Source organism: Caretta caretta, chromosome 15 (assembly GCF_965140235.1).
Source record: "Caretta caretta isolate rCarCar2 chromosome 15, rCarCar1.hap1, whole genome shotgun sequence".
Taxonomy (NCBI): Eukaryota; Metazoa; Chordata; order Testudines; family Cheloniidae; genus Caretta; species Caretta caretta.
In genome coordinates, this window is record NC_134220.1 from 11462579 (window position 1) to 11482282 (window position 19704).

Consider the following 19704-nt stretch of genomic DNA (forward strand, 5'->3'; position numbering starts at 1 on the left):
AAAGCTCCTGATATATAGAAAGGGAGACTGTGTGTGTCCATGGGAATGACACAGAATATGAGGTCTGTGAGTGCCATATGCTCCTCACTGGGATGAGTTTGGGAAGGTGACATAATCCATAGGCAGCAGGGTGTGACCATATCTAATGTATGAAATCAAGTGTTTTGCAGGCAATTAGTAACAGTAAATGCCTGGTTATCTTGGAATGAGCTCTTATCTCAGATGTTTTGCTTACATTAACCCCTTTTGTTTATCTGAATGTCCAACTTCAGTCCATTTAAATGACTCAGGGTTGAGGAAGAAGATGGCTACAGAGCAAGGCCTTGATTGCACTGGTTTCTCCATGTTAGCAAGCCAAGTTTGAAATTGTTCCCTCAAACACAGTTATGTTGGCCAGTAAGGCCTGGGAAAACTCTGCTAAAAGGGTCTTAAAATCCTCAAGACTGAAGTTCCTATCTCATGTGGAACAAGGGCAGGCCAGTTTAGACACGACTGACCTAACTTCACAAGCAGGCTTCTAAAAACCCATTTCCTACCATTGGGAGGAAGTGCAGTCAGAGCCATAGCCCTCTAACACTATGTAGAGTCATACTAGTATTAGGGATATATGGGGATTATTCACAAATACATGCTACAATTGCTGGTGCCTAAAAAGTGCCATGGGAGAGGTGCATGTGGAAGCTGAGCTTCTATGCCCCACCTTCTGTCTGTAGCACTTTAGATATGCTTTCTGTTGTCTCTTTGCCCTGGAGGTTTCTGGGGCATTAGCCAGTTTGGTGCTTTAGTTTTAGGGAAGCGCTATGTCCTGGAAGTGTCCTTTTCTCAGCATGGCAGTTCTTTCACTTCCCCATCTTTGGAGATGTAGACCTAGTGTAAGGGTGACTACATGTCCCGATTTTTATAGGGACATTCCCAATATTCTGGGCTTTGTCTTATGTAGGCACTTATTACCCCTCACCCTGTCTCGATTTTTCACACTTTCTATTTGGGCACCCTATCTGGTGTATGGTTGACCTATCTCACCTGATGATCCATGAGGCTTTCCATTAGTGACCTTCACTGAGAGGGTTTCCATTAGTGACCTTCACTGAGAGGGTGCAGCCGTTTCAGTGCTAGTGTGAGGTTTCTCTTCATTAAGATACTGGCGTCCTTTTGGATGTAAAGGAGACTTTGTCCTGTGCGCTGAATCTTCACCCTCACCCTTGGTCAAGTTGGTTTCTTGTTGTAGTCTGATCCATTTAGCATCCCCCAAAAACCAAACTGACTGCAGGTGAGAGTTTCTGACATCTCTGTGCCTGCTCAGTTACAGAACTCAGCAGCACAGACACAGTAACACCCAGATCCACACCAAGATGTGACCAGTTTTCCAAGTACCATGGAGACCTAAAGCAGACCTCCGGAGTTTTGTGTGACTGTTACACTTTGACTCACAAAACCCACATCACAGCTGAAGTGTTTCAGAGTAACAGCTGTGTTAGTCTGTGTTCGCAAAAAGAAAAGGAGGACTTGTGGCACCTTAGAGACTAACCAATTTATCTGAGCATGAGCTTTCGTGAGCTACAGCTCACTTCATCGGATGCATACTGTTGAAGTGGTGTCTGTCCTGTGGGGCTGGTTGGGCTTGGCTCCTTGCTCCATGCACTGCAACCTGGCCACAGCCCATGGGGTCACAGTGCTGCTCTGATTTGGCCTGGCTTGGCTCCCCTGATGGGGAGGGAATGGGCAGCTGGGCTTTGAATGGCACTGTGGGGTGATGGTGAGGCAGGCTTACTCTACAGTTCCTACTCCCTGGAGGCAGAACTCATCCTGCGTTAACTACTTTAAATGTTGGGAGGTATGCCTAAAGCATAGGACTGAATGGGCTATGGTGGGGATTGGGCATTCAGGTCAGTTACATCAGTGAGTGTCTGCTTCATTTGTAAAACCTTCCCTCCTCCTGGGGCCACTGATTCTCTTGCTGCATCTTCCCCCTCGCTCCCATGTGAGGTAAACAAAGGTGTAGCCTTCCAGAGGCAGCTATTAAAGGACTATATATTTTGTAAAATAATTCAATAAATGGTCATTTTAATGTGGCTTTAGAAAAGTTCTTTAGAGTCTTAGGAATGATGGATGGGGAAGGGAGGGAGTTGAGCATGGAGTGGCACACACTTCTCTGTCTGGCTGTTGCTGCCTGCTGGTTCAGCTGTAGTTTAGTATTCTTGATTATATGATTGCCATGGAAGCAGCTCCAATACCTTTAAATGCAGGTCTGTGGCATCATTAAATGAGTAGGTAGGAGCTACCAGTTTAAAGCCTCTATTCACATGTCATGGTTGTAAGTGATGGCAAAGGCAGCATCAAAGCTTCTCGAATTGCTTTAGAAAAAATTTAGGAGGCTCGGGGATCCATAGGAACCCCAGCTCTTCCCCTTCCATAAGGCCCGTGTTATGGCACCCTCCCTCTGAGTAGGGATGGTTGCAGCTCCCTTGGATACTCATCAAGGTTGTTGCTCCATCAGTCACTAGAACACTTGGAGGGTTGTCTCTTCCCTTGGGGTTTGAACATGCTGCTCCCACAATGTTCCTAACCTGTGGGAGCTCAGTGTCCAAACTGGCTTCACCTGATCCCTTGGCAGCCTGTTGTGTTGCCCTAACCCAACCTTGTTCATCTAAACCCCAGTAGTGTTGGATTTTCACACTTAGTGGAGAAGTGGCTGTGCTTTTCAAGAACATGTTTGGTCAGCTGATGTGGGGATGGGGGGCTTTCACATGTGCAGTGAAGACCTTCCCTTGTTAGGCCTAGAGGGTTGTTGTAGCCCTCATCTCCTACTTTGCCGCTGCAGGACTGGATAAGTATCGTCGCCATTAACGATGTCCAAAAAACAAGAATTTTGTCTGGGATGCTGGATCAATTTGTATAGAGGGGATGCTGAGAGCCATTGAATCAAACCGTAAACCCTCTATATGATAGAAATTGCTTCAAGCAGCACCCCTAGTTCCAGCCCCTGTGAATCTTGGCAAATATGACCCCATGTCTGCAGCTCCAGGAAAAATGGACTGATTGAGAGCTGTTCATGGAGATTTGCTTCCCTTACCAGGGGCTCAAGCATGCTACCTGATGGAGTGAGAAGAGAACCTGCCTGAACTTGATGGGGTTAGCAGCAGCCAGCCAGCAAGGGGGACATGATCAGGTGTAAGCTGTGGTAGTTTCCAGTCCCTGAGGTATGGGTCATGTTTTGGATATTCTCTCAACACAGTGGAGAAAAGTAAATCTGGGATTAGACCTTCCCATTATCCATATCCTGAACAGAAAAGTGAAATCAGCCTTGCTTCTGGATGTGGTGACCTAGAAAGATGAACTCATAAACGAACAGTGCTAAAGTTAATGCACATCAAGCGAGATGGAGGGGAGTTTGTCCCACTGTCTTGCATGAATAAAGATCCCCTCTTAATCTTTCTAACTGGGGACTTGAGGATCACATGGTGCTTCTGTAGCCTGGCCAAAGACATGATTTTAGTCAAGGGGTTGGCTCTGGTGACTAGCTCTGTGCTATGTACAAATTTTCAGACTTCAGATTTCTTTAAGCATCTTCCTTGTTAGAACATATAAAGTGTAATGGTGGCAGAAGGGGCTGCGTTGTGGTGTTACTCAGTGAGGTAGTTCTTGCCAACAATGATTCATGACTGAGGCAGCCAGTTAGCACCGTTGAACAAAGTCTTGTCTCTCTGGGACCTGACATACTTATTGTTGCCTCATTGTTCTGAGTGGGGTGTTGAGCCTTCAGCTGCAAATTTATCTTGCCCAGATTTGTTTAATTACATAGCAAAGAGCTGACTGCTTACAGACTCCACCCCCTTTCACCTTCTCTTTACTATGGATTTGTTGCAACAGCAGTATCCAGAGTTCCTATTTCCTGGTAGAAACAGCTAATCACACTGTCGTAGGGTTGGGATCAATTGCTAAATCAGCATGGGGAAGGTAGGGGAGCACCTTGTATGCCCCCTCCTTAAGGCCACGCCTCTGTAGCATTGACTACAGTGGCATAAAACTAATGGCACCATAGCCAGCATAACCCCATTGTGTAGATGCAACCTACAGTGACAGAAGGGTGTTTCCATCAGTGTGGAAATGCCACCTCCCCAAGCAATGGTAGCTAGATTGACGGATGCATTCTTTCATCAAGTCTACATGGGGGGTTAGGTCAGCATATGTAGGTCACTCATGGGTGTGGATTTTTCACACCCCTGAATGATGTAGCTATATCAGCCTAAATTTTAACAGTGGATCCAGTCTAAGTAATATTAGGGGAGCAGCAGCACTGCCTAGAGCTGCAGCCATGTTGCTCTTACTGAAACTGGGGAATTACAGGAAGGAAAAATATCGCTGAATTGTGACCTTGCTGGGTATTTTCAACACTTGGGTGTAACTTTTAAGTGGCTGTGTAGGTGTTTCCTGTCCTCTCCAATATTACTGTATTCCTCTCAAGTGCAAGTCTGATCATGGAGCTTTACTTGTCGAAAGCTGTAATCGAGCTCTAGGTTTTCACATTGGTACAGGCATGCACATGGAGGTGGGATAACTCTGAAGGATCTTATTTGCTGGTGTTAGACCAGATGTTCCTGCAGTGTGTTGCTGATGTGTATCTCTGCTGTTAGTCACCACTTGCTCTTTTCCCTCCCACCCGCTTGATCATTGAGCCAGGTATGCTTACAGCTAATGAAAGCCAAAGGCTATCGGGTGAAGGAAAGACGTTGTTCTGATGCCCTGCAGGTGGAGTGTATGCATACCATTATGAGGGTGTAACTCTTACAGTGCCCCAGGTCTGGAGGCTGTAATAACAAATGCACTGATTTCAGAGGAACAGCCGTGTTAGTCTGTATTTGCAAAAAGAAAAGGAGTCCTTGTGGCACCTTAGAGACTAACCAATTTATTTGAGCATGAGCTTTCGTGAGCTACAGCTCACTTCATCAGATGTATACCGTGGAAACTGCAGCTGCAGTTTCCACGGTATACATCTGATGAAGTGAGCTGTAGCTCACGAAAGCTCATGCTCAAATAAATTGGTTAGTCTCTAAAGTGCCACAAGGACTCCTTTTCTTTTAACAAATGCACTGTGTATCTTAAGGCACAAAGAGTCTCCTCCTGCTAATGAAATTGTCAGGGCCTATTGCACATATCAAAGCTCTGTCCCCTCATGAGGGAAAAGGATTTGCGCTCCCCAAGCTGGGAGCATCTCTATGTTCACAACATTCATGAACCATTAATCTAGTTTGGGAGGAGAAGTTTATTCATCCATGGGGGGGAAATGGCTCCAAATGCCTCTTACAATGAAGTCACTTCCCTCAAACCACTGGCTATCTGTAAGCAATTTCATCTTGTTCCTTCTGCATCCATGTGAATGGAATGAAAGTGGATTTTCATGTTGAGGCAAAATCTGGTTTTCCTCTCGGAATATGCACATTCCAATTTTATCTCTACTAGCTGGAATTCCCAAGTGGAAGCTTAGCACAAATTAACTTAAACTTCCAGGAAGAGTCTTAAGGTAGTGCTTGTGTGAAGGATGACAGGGTGATGCTGATGGCAGAGAGTCTATCTGCAAGGTGACTGTAGTAATTTCCTTCCCAAGGACCTGGGAATTTTATCTTTAGGAGGTGAGAGCGAATTTGTCTCCATGGTCTCAGGACTGGTTTACACTGAAAAGTTCGGTCAACAGATTACGCTGCTCAGGGTTGTGTAAAAAGCCATACCTCTGAGCGACATAGTTAACATGACTTAACTCCTGGCATAGACAGCACTAGATCGACACTTATTCCGTCAACCTAGCTGTCGCCTCTCCACGAGGTGGATTAATTAGGGTGATGGGAGAACCCTTCCCAGGGCTGTAATGAGTGGGTACACTGAAGCACTACAGCAGTGCTGCTGCAGTTGTCCCCCTGTAGTGTTTTAAGTGTAGATTAGCCTTCAGTCTTTGGCCCCTCTGCTGCCAAGGGAGTCAGTCAGTGCCAGTAGTGCCATAGACATCTCCTGTGAATTGGTCTAAAATTGCAAGTACGTAAGAACGGCCCAGTATCCTGTCTTCTGATAGTGGCCAGTGCCAGGTGTGTTAGAGGGAATGAACAGAACAGGTAATGATCAAGTGATCCACCCCTCCATCGCTCAGTCTCAGCTTCTGGCAAACAGAGGCTAGGGAAACCAAGTAGATGATAGTCTTGGTCACTACCAGCCAGGATAAGATTTTATCCCATTACTAATGGTGAGGCCGTCCAATGCCTGCCTCATGGATCTTAATGAAAATGTCATGTTAGTAAAGCTGTTGCTACTCTAAATGATTCAAGGTATTCTTTTAATCTGTCTAGTGCTGTGCACGATCATGTGAATGGCTAATCTTGCTTCTCAGGTTGAGGGGTGAATGTGTACGGCCCTGGGCAACAGGGTGTTCAGCATGCATTTTTCAGCAACACCCCCACCTGTACAGGCCTCCTAGCTCAATGAACGTCACATGATGCAAACTGAGGAAAGAGGGAGAGAGCATTTAAAAGAAAAATCTTTCTTTCTACTCCAGTGCATCTGCTAAGAACATAACAGTAATGTGCTTAAGGAGCAGCAGAAGGAGCCTGCAGATTTGGATTCCATTTTGTATTTTTGCTGCAGATTTTCCTTTTCGGCAAATTGTTCAATCTCTGTGCCTATTTCTTCATCTGTAAAATGAGGCTGATTATATTTGTCTGCTTGACAAAGATTTTAAGGCTAAATTTATGTCTGAAGTGCATTGAAACCCTTGGCTGGAAGATGCTCTAGAAGTACTAAATCTTTCCTTGGGGTCGGTTATCGACATGAGGAAGGAGAGTGAATACCTGCAGCATCCACTACTTTATGTGAATAAACATGAGCTTAAAAGGATAAATGTCTTGTGAAGCTCATTCTTCAAAGGATAAAGTATTACACAAAAAATTCAGGAGCAGAATTCCTGCTCACTACAGGGTTCCTTCTGCTTGGGGTGATTTTTAAAGACTGGCTGGAGGAAAACTAACTCTGACTGGGGCTAGTCCATGATGAACAGTTGCTAGCCATGTCCCTTTGTCATCCTCTAGGTGCTCTGAATGTCAGGACCCCCTCACTAACTGGTACTATGAAAAGGATGGGAAGCTCTATTGTCACAAAGACTACTGGGGGAAATTTGGGGAATCTTGCCATGGCTGCTCTTTGTTGATGACTGGACCTGTGATGGTAAGGACTCTGCTATGCCTCTTTCTGCCCAGCCACCCCTGACTGACAGGAGTGTCAGTCACCAGGTACCCTGGTGACTGCAGCAGACTGGGGGTTTTAGTCTTAAAATTCAACTGTTGATATGAAGTGTTAAAGGTATGCACAATCTATGCGTCTTTTGGGATATAGATGACCTTAAGTAGGCCAACTTGTGAAGGAGGGGTGTGAGGACCAGAAGCGTTTTGGGGAAGATGACAAGGAGCTGAAATGCATAGAACCCAACAAGATGAGGCAAAACACTTTCCATCCTGCTCCCAAGCTGTGCGTCAATGAAAGTGATGTTAAGGGAACTGAGACGCTCTTGTCGCCTGATTCTCAAGTTCCTCTAGAGGAGTTAGTCTCATATCCAGTGAGGGGTTACACTTTTCTTTGCCTTACGAAAGGCTGCTATTGTCAATTTGCAGTCTTACGCTATGTCTACATTACAAATTACTTCAGTATAACTTAATCCACTCCCCGAGTGATGTAAGTTTTATAATGACCTAAGCACCGGTGTGGACAGCGCTATGTCAGCAGGAGAGCTTCTGCTGCTCATGGAGGCAGGAGTTAAGCCGACTGAAGAACTCTCTCCCATCGGCCAAGAGCAGCAGTTCTCAACCAAGAGTCCGGGGCCCCCTGGGGGGCTGTGAGCAGACTTCAGGGGGTCCACCAAGCAGGGTCAGTGTTACTCTCTGGGGTCCAGGGCAGAAAGCTGAAGCCCCATCATGCGGGGCTGAAGCTCAGGGCCCTGAACCCCACCACCTAAGGCTCAAGCCGAAGCCTGAGCAATTTAGCTTGGTGGGACCCCTGTGGTATGGGGCCATGGGCAGTTGTCATACTTGCTACGCCCTAATGCTCGCCCTGGCTTGTATATGCAGAAAAACAGTTGTGGCACTGGTGGGCTGTGGAGTTTTTACAGTATATTTGGTGGGGGGTCAGCAAGAAAAAAAGTTGAGAACCCCTGGCTTAGAGCATCTTCACCAGAAGCACTACAGTGCTGTTGCTGTAGTGTAGATGTAGGTTTAGACTGAAGCATTTCTGAAGCTACATGATAAAATGGGACCATGTCTAAAAATGGCTTTCCAAGCCCTCTAGTGGCTGGATGCAGAGCCACAGTCCCTCAAGCATTTCTAAATGATCGAGCACCTCTCACATGTTCGAGTGTAACAAAATATTGTCTTGCCCCAAGTAACCCACCAAAATGGAAATCCTAACCCTCTTAAATCAATCTTTCTCAAGAATGAAAAGTATCCAATATTTAGGTAGGCTAAATAAAAGCAGTATATTGTGTACCAGCCAACAAACACTATTCTGGAGGCAGTATCGACATCTGCTAGTGAAAATAGTGCAGATGAATTCTCACTATTAATGGAATTTTTGCCAAAATACAAACAGTAGGGAACGGTCTCATGTAAGAACTATTGCAAACCATGGAATATGAACAAGCCAATTTTTTTTTTTTTAAGTCGTCGTCTGGTTTCTGGTAGCTGGCGGCAGTAGCTGAATCTTGTGCATTAATACTAGTCTTGCAAAATCATCTCTCAGATTTATCAATTAAGGCTTAATATCTACTCTCGCCTGTATCGTAACTAGTGGGAAGTCTAATATTCACTCAAATACCTACTTTGCTCCAGGCTAATAAAATTTAAGAGCAGTGTACTGTAACCAAGGCACTGAGGGAGGGGATTTAGCAAAGGCAGGGTGGATTTGCATTGCTCTGTCCGGTATTTAAGAATGAACGCTGCTTAGTCTTGGAGTCCATGTAGACTTACTGTTAGTAGGTGCAGTTATTGCTTCCCAAGCCCCGATTTAAGTGTCCCCTCCTTGATCAGAACTTCCTCTGCTTGTCTGTGTAGGTGGCTGGAGAATACAAGTACCATCCTGAATGCTTTGCTTGTATGAGTTGCAAAGTAATCATTGAAGATGGAGACACGTATGCGCTAGTACAACACTCCACACTCTACTGGTAAGATCGGGCACATGACACTCCATTGCTGTCCTGTTAAAATGATCCTGTGGTACTGTGCGCTCCATTGCCTGCTGTACGTGCAAATCACTTCCCCATTCTGTCTAGTGGGTCAGTGTAGTTTAAACACAGATGGATGTTGAAAAATTGGAGAGGCTTCAGAGGGTTCTCAATCATAAGAATGATTAAAGGATCATAAAACATGCCTTATAGTGATGGATTCAAGGATCTAAATCTCTTTATCTTAATAGAGAAATGGTTAAAGTGTGACTAGATTAGTCTAGAAGTATCTGCATATGGATCACATTGAATAATGGACTCTTTAATCGAACAGAGAAAGGTACAATGTGGTCCAATGGCTGGAAGCTGAAGCTAGACACATTCAGACTGGAAATAAGGTGTAAATGGTGAGAGTAATTAACCATTGGAACAATTTACCAACAGTAGTGGTGGATTCTTCATTCCTGACTATTTTTAAATCGAGAGGATGTTTTTCTAAACCTTGTGTTCTAGGAATTATTTTGGGGAAGTTCTATCATCTTGCTTATACAGGGGATGAACTAGATGATCAGACTAGATGAACGCAGTGGTCCCTTCTGGCCATGGAATCTATGAATCTGTAAACACCAGAATGGAATGATCAAGTACATTTCTAGGGGTAGGGGAGCACTGCTTGAAGCCTTGATAGCTGATAAGAACAATCACATTGTTCCAACCTTTTGGGGCAGCAGGATCCGGCTACGTAGGTTGGCAAGAAGGGATGGGAAATGGCCAGTGACTCTCCTCTGTTCTTTCTGTAGTGGAAAATGCCATAACCAGATTGTGCTGACACCAATGATAGAAACTCTCTCCACGGAATCTCTGCGTGAACAGCTGCCATATACACTGACCCTCATCTCTATGCCTGCAGCCACTGATGGCAAGAGAGGGTTCTCTGTGGCTGTCGAAAGTGGCTGCTCCAGCTATGCCACCAGTGTCCAGGTGAAAGAGTGAGTATGAAGAGGCCGTAATAGCTACATTAGTTGTAATTGTGCAGAGGTATCTGGGCAAAGGAAAGTGGGAGCTTCTGACTAACTTTTATTTCTATGAGAATCTCTCCAGTTGCTGAAATAGAATTTCTAATTCAGTGACCATGTGGTAGGAATGAGATGCAAATGAAACCATGAGTGTTTCTTGGTGGGGCAGTCTTTTGTTCTCCCACATTGTTATGGCTAACTGAAACTGTGGGATTCTCCACTGTCCAGAAAAAAATTACAGGATTATAGCAGTAACAAATAAAGAAGCTAGTTACCTTTCTCTATGGCTTAGCTACTGTTTGTTTCCCTTTCCTGTGGGTATACGAGAAGGTCCTTTATTCGCCAAGCTTGCTGAGGACTGGGCACCTCAGAGAATGCTTACCATCACAGCTTAGTGTTATCTCACATTAGCAGACCTGAGAACACTTCACTTATTTCTGGATCCTAAAAGGGAAGAACACTTGCTGGGAAGTAGAGATCCATTGAACTTCTGGTAATCTGTGTTTAGGCAGATTCTCCAGCATGACTCTTTCCTTTGACTTTGATTTAGAGTCAACAGAAGACATATTAGCCCCGATGTCCAAAATGCCATCCACTCTGGAGACCGGATCCTGGAAATCAATGGAGTCCCTATTCGCACATTACGAGTGGAGGAAGTAGGTTTAGTTTTATCTTGAGTAATCCTAAAGTCTATACTCCAGACTGATACCCCACTCCCCCCACCCCTTCTACCTTGGGACTTTTTTTACAATATTCCCCCCATAGCAGTGCCTACTGCGTGGGGCTGTAATGCTGTCATTGATTTGTACTACAGAACAATCCATTGGCTCTGAATGCAAGAGTAAGCTTTTGCGGCCTCTTAGTTTGGAGTCAGCATCTAAGCTCCATTGGGGAGGGGAAGGTGGCAGCTGGGAGAGGGCAGTTAAGAAGCAGTTTAGAATAGAGGAGGTGAACCTCAACAATTAGTAAGTGGTTAAGGAAGCCTGGAGTGCAGGTTGTCTCAAAGGGAAAGAGTTTGACCAAGTGACTGAGTTGAAGGCAGTGTACATGTATCATCAGCCAGACCCGTTTTGAGAGAGGACAGCTGCCAGGCATTGTCAATTGAGAGTGTATCTGGAAGCTGTGTATGGTGTAGCAAGCGACCAGTTTTCTGTCTTCATTTACTATATTAAATGCTTTATACAGCTAATCACTTTCAAGGTCATGCTTGAGCACTCAGTGCATGATATTAGGCTACCCTTTTGGTCGCTAGACAAATACTTTTTGTCTGCTGTTGATGTTGGCTAATACCTTGAGCCTTCTCTTCTAAAGCAGAATAATTAGATCTGGGTTTAGACACCTGGATAGCTTTACATTTCCCTTATAAAAGTGTATTGATCAGCGTTAGGCATGATCTCCATATTCTTGGACTTGCTTTCTTCAGTGTAACATGTGGCCTCATTCCAGAAAAATAGTGAGTTGGGTCTCCTGTAGCTGATCAGAGCGGAAGAGGCACTAGCTAGAATGAAGATCTACATGCTGCTAGACTGTGACTGGTCTGGTGGACACTTAAATTGTGTGTAACTAAAACACAGCCACAGTGACCTGGTTGAGGCACTGTAGATTCTAGTGGTCTACTGAAGGACATCCAGGTGGCTTCATGTTTCTACAACAGTCCCCTTCAAAGGCTCTTACCCTGCTCTTGGATTTGTGTTCAGGTGGAGGACCTGATTCGCAGGACAAGCCAGACACTTCAGCTGCTCATAGAACATGACCCTGTCTCTCAGCGACTAGACAGACTGCGTCTGGACCCTAGGCTCCCAACCCACATAAAAACCACCACCACCTCGCGCTCCATTTCCCCATTGGACATTAAGGGGAATCTGGAAAGAACACTGCACAGGCACTCCCTCAGGTACCAAACCCTAGGAAAACTGCACTGCAGCTAGTGCTTCTAGAGCAGCAGTTGCAAATCTTCTGAGAAACTGTTTTTTCTAGACTCTGAGAATACCACCACTGACTGTCACCTCTCCTCTAGCTATGTGTGTTTTAGCGCACCCTGGAGCCTGGGCTGTACAATGCTCAGTCTTGCAATTGCAAATGGCTGAGTCATGGCCAAGCCTGCAATGAAGCATTGCCCAGGAGATGAAGCTGCAGATCCCTTCAGTCATTCTCTATGGACTCCCCTTCAGGCTGGCTTGTTTAACAGTGTTTAGACTGTTAAATAAAGGCTGAATTATGGGCTCTAAATCTGCTAACCACTTGAAATAAAAAATTGAAAAGTCAGATTTCTGCCAGGCTCAGATGGCTGTGATGAGAGCTTACCCCTCAGGGACTGGCCCCTGCTAAGTGAGGCTTGGGTCTTCAATGTTAGAAAACCTGCCCTCCCCATACTGGGGTCCTCTGTCCCCCATCGACTTCCTTCATCTTACAAAAATTGCAGATCATCCAGAGTCACTTCCCTGACACCTGAATCCCTTGCTCAGAACAATCAGGAGTTGTTCCTTGTAAGGTGGAAGTCGGAATGCAAATGGATAGAGATGTGGAGGCTGGCCAGCATTGACATTGCTGTTGGCTTACTCAGGAATTTAGGTACATGCTGCAGCACCTTCCACATCCGCAGAATTGCGGGAAGCTAGTGAGCTGGATGGTTACTAGCATGCACTCATTTAGGGTAATACCTTCCTTGCAGCTGACCTAATCCTCCTGTTGGTTTCACTCTCCAGGCGAAGTAACAGTATTTCCAAGTCTCCTGGACCCAGCTCCCCAAAGGAACCTCTCATTTTGAGCCGTGACATCAGTCGCTCTGAATCTCTGCACTCCTCCTCCAGCTATTCCCAGCAGATCTTCCGGCCCTGTGATCTGACACATGGCGAAGTACTGGGGAAAGGGTTCTTTGGACAAGTTATCAAGGTGAGTGGGCAAAACCATGACCCATGAACTTACTGCCAAATTCCCAACTGAGAGGATATGCCTCCTACAGAAACTTTCAGACGTCACAACAAAATCTTGAGTGACTTTTATTTCCTTCCCAGTAGCATGCTTGGTCTGGGGGCTTGATTGGCTGTTTCACCATATTCACAGTTCTCTCTTCTCTTGTACTCACTCAGCTTGAGTGTAGCTGGTATCCTGGAGAGATGGCTTACATTCTGCTGGAGAGTTTGACTGTCCTGTTTAAATTGCAGCCAGTCTAACAAGCATCTAGTGTGCTGAGGTGTTTGTGTATAACCAGAGCTGCAGAGTGAATGGGTCACACCTCAGTCAAGGGGGCAAGAGGAAGACTCACTGTTACATTAATTATGTCTTCCTGAAGGTGCTCACTCAATCTCCCAATTCAATATTGTGGAGTTCCCTCGGTGCAAGAGTCTGTGCTAGACAGACTGGGACTTACAAGGGATCCAGTGACCGTTACTGTGGTAAACTGTTTAACAGTCTAACTCTACTCCCCCGAGGATTGACCACATCTGTGCACAAGTCCCTTTGAGAACAAAAAGTTCTTGCAATAGTAACTCTACTCTCCACTTCCCTGTATTAACTGTCTGATCTTCGCCATGGAGCGTGGACCCTTCAGGAGCACCCTCCCTGGCATTCTGCAGCAACAGATTTCCTCCCGACCCCTGTAACTGGAGTTTCTGCAGTCTGCTCGGGTTTCTGGTATTACTGTAGCTGACCCTTGAGTCAGTTTCCTGAACGCTATCTACCTTCCAAGGGCCAGTGTGACCTCTTCAGTACCCTAATCTCTATCCTACTATGCTGTGGGAATCAGTTTCTCCTTAACCACTGTTGTATCAATCCTCCTCCTGTGCTGCCTTGGGAATATGCCAGTGTGCTCTGGGATTCATAGCACTAAGTGTTCAATCTTTGATATGGTACTATACTAATTGGCATATTTCTTTTCTCTGCTCATAGACAAATAGCATGTCCAAGTAAGCAAACCTTTTCCTCTACAGCATGTCTTGCCATCTGCATCTCCATGGGGTTAACAGCACAGAGGCATTTCCTCTCGTGTTGGTGCATGCACTGGGAGATAAAATCTCCTCAGTGAGTTCCATAACGTCACTGTTCTTGTTAAGTTTGTTTGATACCAGCCTAAGGAGTCCATTTATGTCTTCATTACTTCCCTTCACTTCCCTTGCCTTTGTCACTGCTTTAGACACTTAAACCTCTTTGCGGAAGGTGATGGCATACTGCTCCTCAGCACTCTGCTAATGTTTGGATGTGTTACTTTGTATAGAAGCAAGAGAAGGGATGCTGTATTGCTGCCTGGTCCTGTTATCCACGGCAGAGTCTCCAAGCTTTCACACTCCACCTAGATCAGAGTAGCGCTGAATTCTACTGCTCACCTTTGAATCTATGCAGCATTAGTGTGCACTGGTGTCAAGGCTGAATCCAAGGGAGCTACCCCTTCTCTCCTCTTTCTTTCTCCCTCCCCCCCCCCCCTTCATTTATCACAACTGGTCTTTCCATTAGAGCGGTTTCCCAGGTTCTCAGAGCTCGTGGCCCCTTTCCAGCCTAATGTTCTTTACAACACTTGTCTCCCAAGACCTTGAACTCTAAACATGAGCAGGTAAAGCTTTGTAGCCACAACATACTAGAAATTATTTAGTAAGCTTCACAAAACAGAGGTGCAAAAAGGACCCCATCATTGTGAGACTGAGCCTGTTTTTACTGATGTGCTATGTGCATTTCAGCTGGGGAGTTAGTTACTTTTGATCAGCAGTCAGTTGTGATGCTTCGTTTATAATTGTAATTGAAGAGAAGCTGGACTCTGCATTTCATTCTCTTATTTATGAGAACTTCCATGGCTTCTGCCACTACCGCAGAATTACTCCTTCAAGCCCCCCTACCCCCAAAGAAAACAAAAACAAAACAAAAACAAAAACCTGAGCTCCTGGCTAATGTAAGTTGCCAGCGTCTCCCAACAGAGGCTTGTCTTTAATAGCCAAGTCAGCAATGCTGACTGAATCACTGTTTCTTGCATGATGGGGGTTGGTCGTTCCACTGCTTTTCTCTTTGGGTCACCAGGAGAATAGTCCTGCAGCTGGATCTCATGTTCCTCAATGCTGAGTTGAGGGCCTGAGAGTTTCTGGTGGGTTCTTCAGTTCCCACAAAGTCTGAGACAGGAAAGCTATTCTGGTTTCCTCTCTGAGATTAAGACCAATTTCCAAATGTTCTGTTGAAAGCTTCTACCCTGTTCTGTATGGACCGAACATTTATCATCTCTTTTGAGAGAAGAGGAGATTAGGTGCCCAGAAATGTAAGCGAAGTAGACTCTGCCACCCAAGCTGAATTACTGAAGGAGTCAACAGCGGGAGAAGTTCTTCCAGAAAACCTGCAGTCGTGCTCTAAATCCAGTCAGGTTGATTTCGGTGTGAAAGGAGTTGCTGGTTAAAAGGCACCCAGATCCTCACAGAGCAATGTGAAAAAAGTCAGGAATCATTGGGTAAGACTTTAACAACTTTCATGAAGGACCTGGCACAGGTTTTCAGGCATTTAAGAGCATGGTGGACTGAGACACAATGAAGCCATGAGGCTTTAGGTACTGTCTCACATGTCATCACCTTGGTGCCATCCTTGGAGATTGCAGTACACTGTTCACACCAAATGTGGAACCTTGACTGCTTGCTGTCGCAACTAGACAGTCTCCAGTTGTGCATCTCCACACAGCATTGCAAAAGAACAAGTTTTCAATAAGCCCATCAGAAACCTAGCACTTGCTGGAAGCTACGTGACAGCAGGGATATCTGTTGACTTGGTGTGAATTGCTTAGTAGTTGTTCTTGATCTATGAAAAAGGGAACCATCCTCAGTAATTTCACGAATACAAGCTGAAGTGGTTGGTTAAGGTCTGTGCCTGGGGACCTGCTTTTCATGTTTGTTCAGTGGTGCTTGTATGGTTTAAGGTAGTTCCAGGCACACGCAGGTGCAGGGTTAATACTGTTAGCAGAGGCTCTAGCAGCCTGCAGCACACATTCAGATCCTGCACTGATTAAAATTGGACCACTAACTGGGGTTCTTGGGATACAACAGTATTGTGGACTCAAAGGGCCACACTACAATGGGCCTTTGTGTGTCTATTTTCTCACTTTCAACTTACAGAATCTTGTTTGGGGGGGCGGGAATTTTGGTGGCAGTTTCCTGCAACTCCCTGGACCTGGTCCATCTGAATTTCCTCTCTTCTCCCTGCTCAGGTGTGGAGGGAGATGTGACCCACAGTTTGGGAAACCCTGCTCTAAAGCATCTATAGGTTTCATAGGGCTTTCCTTCCTGCTGGACAGTGTCCATTTCCAACAGGTAACGCACAAAGCAACAGGGAAGGTGATGGTGATGAAGGAGCTGATTCGCTGCGATGAGGAAACCCAGAAGACTTTCTTGACAGAGGTAGGAGCAAGATCTCAAGTAAGGCCAGGCCAGTTGTGTGGGGGTTAGAGCTCCTCCCTGCCCCTTGGTAGTAATGCATACCAGTGATCTTAGCAGGGAAGCAGCATGTTGAGGAAGAACGGACCTGGTTGAAAATGTATGTCACAATTAGACATGACTGACTGATTCAGAAAACAAAAATGACTTCTTATTGAAAATTAATGAATAGGAAGTCTAAGAGGCACTCTAAGCCTAAGAGGCTATTTGGTTGAATTGTGCTTAGTGAATGTAAGTGTAAAACGTTGTAGGATGCATTCTGTACAGCGAGCTTTCCAGCATAAAACATCAATAGGAAACAGCTGACTCAATGACTAAGATCTGAAAGATGTTCCACTTAGTTACACCAGAGAAGAGGATTATTAAATCAACCAATTTGAATGGCTGCCGTCCTTGTTCCCCAAAGTCAGGCTTATCTGAAAAGTAACTTCCTAATGCTTCTCTTCCTAATCCCAAATGCTTCTTTTGAGGCCCTAACTGTCATAGAGCACACTCGCTGCAGTGTGGAAGTCTTGTCCATAACCATAACGAGCCTAGGAGCTCTCCAGCCTGATCACTCACTTTCAAGAATCAAGTGATAATGGACACAAAGGGGCAACAATGATCATTGAATTGCCTTAAAGTTGGGTTTTGAATGGACTTTCCTCTGATACCTCTGGTTGCTGCAGTGGGGCTCCACAGGAGGTATGTGCCCCTTCTCTCCCAGTGCAGGGACCAGTAAGTAAAGCTGCTGAGAATCTCAGGAAGGCCTGTACCAATCTTTCATGGGGGTTCGGGGGGATGTTTCTGCCTCCGCAGGTGAAAGTGATGCGCAGTTTGGATCACCCCAATGTGCTGAAGTTCATTGGTGTACTGTACAAGGACAAGAAGCTGAACCTTCTCACAGAATACATTGAAGGGGGGACTCTAAAGGACTTCCTCCGCAATGCAGTGAGTAAATGCCTCCTGGAGCATGTATAGGCTTCCTGATGGCTCTCTGGCCAGTGTGAAATAGGTGCCCTGGCCACACAACACTGTCTTTCTGCTTCTGAGTGTCCACAAAGAGCCCAATTAGCTGGATTGTCTTCTCTCCTTTGAAGCTGATTCCTCCAGGTGAAGGGAAGCTTCCCCTGCTTGTGCCCATGCTGTAGCTGGCCTGTGAATAGATCATTCTGCTCTCCAGGACTGTATCATCTTTCTCAATCTAGCAGGAGGTGGCCAGCTAGTGAGATGAGACCTGATCACTCAGGAGTTGTCATTGTTTTGCAGGACCCTTTTCCTTGGCAGCAGAAGGTCAGCTTTGCCAAAGGAGTTGCTTCAGGAATGGTGAGTCAATCTTCTGTTGAGACTGCTTCTTCAGGATTCTGGGTTGAAGCATGGAGGGCTGATGTAATAGTATGTGTTATAATGGCCTGCAGAAGCTGTGTGGTAGCTAGGGAAATACTGAGTGCTTATACCAATGTTTTGAAGGGGTTAACTCCAAAGGATGTATTCACGAGACTTGCTCTAACGCTGTTTTCTGTCCCTCCTTTTCAGGCCTATTTGCACTCTATGTGTATCATCCACAGAGACCTGAATTCACATAACTGTCTGATCAAACTGGTGAGCTCTGGAACATGGTCCTTCCTTTGTCTTTTCACCTCTCCTCTCTCTGCTCTTCTACATGTAATGTTAACTTCCATGGACAAGCTAGGCCTTCTGGTTACTGTCCCTGGCAGCATGAAGACGATTCCTTCTTGTAAACCTAGTGTGTATCCCAGTTTTCATTTCAATGTCCCAATAAATGACAGTTCAACAACCTAATCTTTTACTTTCACCCCATTAATCCTGGTCCCACCCTTAAGTCCTCTCCCATTTTTAAACCCTTTATACTCTGTTGTAGCCTCTTCCCCACTAGTTGTTGCTTTGTGGAGCTATATACTTGGCTCTCCTAACCTTTGTCCATCAATTGCACCCACCATCCCTTTTGTTTCTACTCTGGTCATTCATTTTGTCTCACTCATTGCCCAAGAATCCTGGGGTGTCTCTCCATATTTTAACATGCTGTGAGATCTCAGCTAAGGACTTCATTCCCCCAGCCCTGGCTCTCAATGTCCCCTTAGTCTGAATATTGGATCTACCTCTGCGTGGCAAACCCCAAGGTCAAATCTGAGCAGAGAGTTTGCTAGGAAAGATTTCTGGGTACAATTAGATAAGCTGGATAGAGAGAGCCAAATGCATTATAGCAAATGTAAGCAAGTTAATGGAGTTAAAACTCCTCCTTCCCTGCACGAGGACTCATGGGCTGTCTTCTCTCCTTACTCACCCTCTCTGATCTGGTCTCCCTCTACCTCTTCCCCTACTCCCTAGGAGATTACTGGGCTCCAATGTTCACTGCATTCTTCCAGCTAGCTGCAGGAGGCTTCCTTATTGTCTGCCTGCAAAGCTGCGGCTATTATTACATTTAATGTGCAGTTTATAAGTGACAGGAAATATAATCACTCTGTGCTAATGAGTTACTTCTGGGAGGAGCTGAGGGGGAATCAGTTGTCTGTGATTAAATCCCTTGGCTAGGATAACACTGTGGTGGTTGCTGATTTTGGACTGTCACGGCTGATTATGGAAGAGAGAAAGAAGCCCACCCTGGAAAAACCATCTGTCAAGAAGCGAACCCTACGCAAGAGCGATAGGAAGAAGCGCTATACTGTGGTCGGGAACCCGTACTGGATGGCGCCGGAGATGTTAAATGGTAAGATGCTCATACTGTGGCAGGTGAGGAGCCACCTCCAGGCACGGGTGTAGGGATGACAGGATTACTGGAAACTCCCGCCATTGGCAGCAATCAAATCTATTAGCTGTCTTGGGCTTTAGACCTTCTAATACATGAGTTTCTTTCTTGTCAACACATCTGGTGAACATGCTTTCCCTTGCATGTCAGCCCTGCTAAATTTCCCTGCTGCCAGTAATGTAAGCAGCAAGAAATGGGGAGCCCATTCCCGGGAGTTGTCATGACTCTTTGGGAGGGGTAATGGGCCTATACCTGCTGCTATCCAGATATTAGAGGCAACAGAACAAGAGGCTTGAAACAATACGACTGGCTTTGAAATTCACTTCAGTCTTGTGTCTCTAACATCCTTAGGGATGC

At 45.5% G+C, this 19704-nt stretch overlaps 1 protein-coding gene across 6 annotated transcripts in view; it reads left to right on the forward strand.

The window, feature by feature from the left end:
- The window catches only part of LIMK2 (LIM domain kinase 2), a 43087-nt gene that overhangs the window by 15425 nt on the left and 7958 nt on the right, over nucleotides 1-19704 (forward strand). For 4 of the 6 annotated variants that reach the window (XM_048822005.2, XM_075120231.1, XM_048822006.2 and 1 more), the window contains 11 exons: nucleotides 7071-7206; nucleotides 9081-9190; nucleotides 9991-10179; nucleotides 10757-10862; nucleotides 11904-12100; nucleotides 12912-13098; nucleotides 16479-16565; nucleotides 17400-17531; nucleotides 17850-17906; nucleotides 18117-18182; nucleotides 19134-19308. In XM_048822005.2, coding sequence (XP_048677962.1) covers nucleotides 7071-7206; nucleotides 9081-9190; nucleotides 9991-10179; nucleotides 10757-10862; nucleotides 11904-12100; nucleotides 12912-13098; nucleotides 16479-16565; nucleotides 17400-17531; nucleotides 17850-17906; nucleotides 18117-18182; nucleotides 19134-19308 — 1442 coding nt within the window. The remainder of the gene's footprint in view (nucleotides 1-7070; nucleotides 7207-9080; nucleotides 9191-9990; nucleotides 10180-10756; nucleotides 10863-11903; nucleotides 12101-12911; nucleotides 13099-16478; nucleotides 16566-17399; nucleotides 17532-17849; nucleotides 17907-18116; nucleotides 18183-19133; nucleotides 19309-19704) is intronic. The other 2 variants (XM_075120232.1, XM_048822008.2) reach the window with 1 other exon arrangement.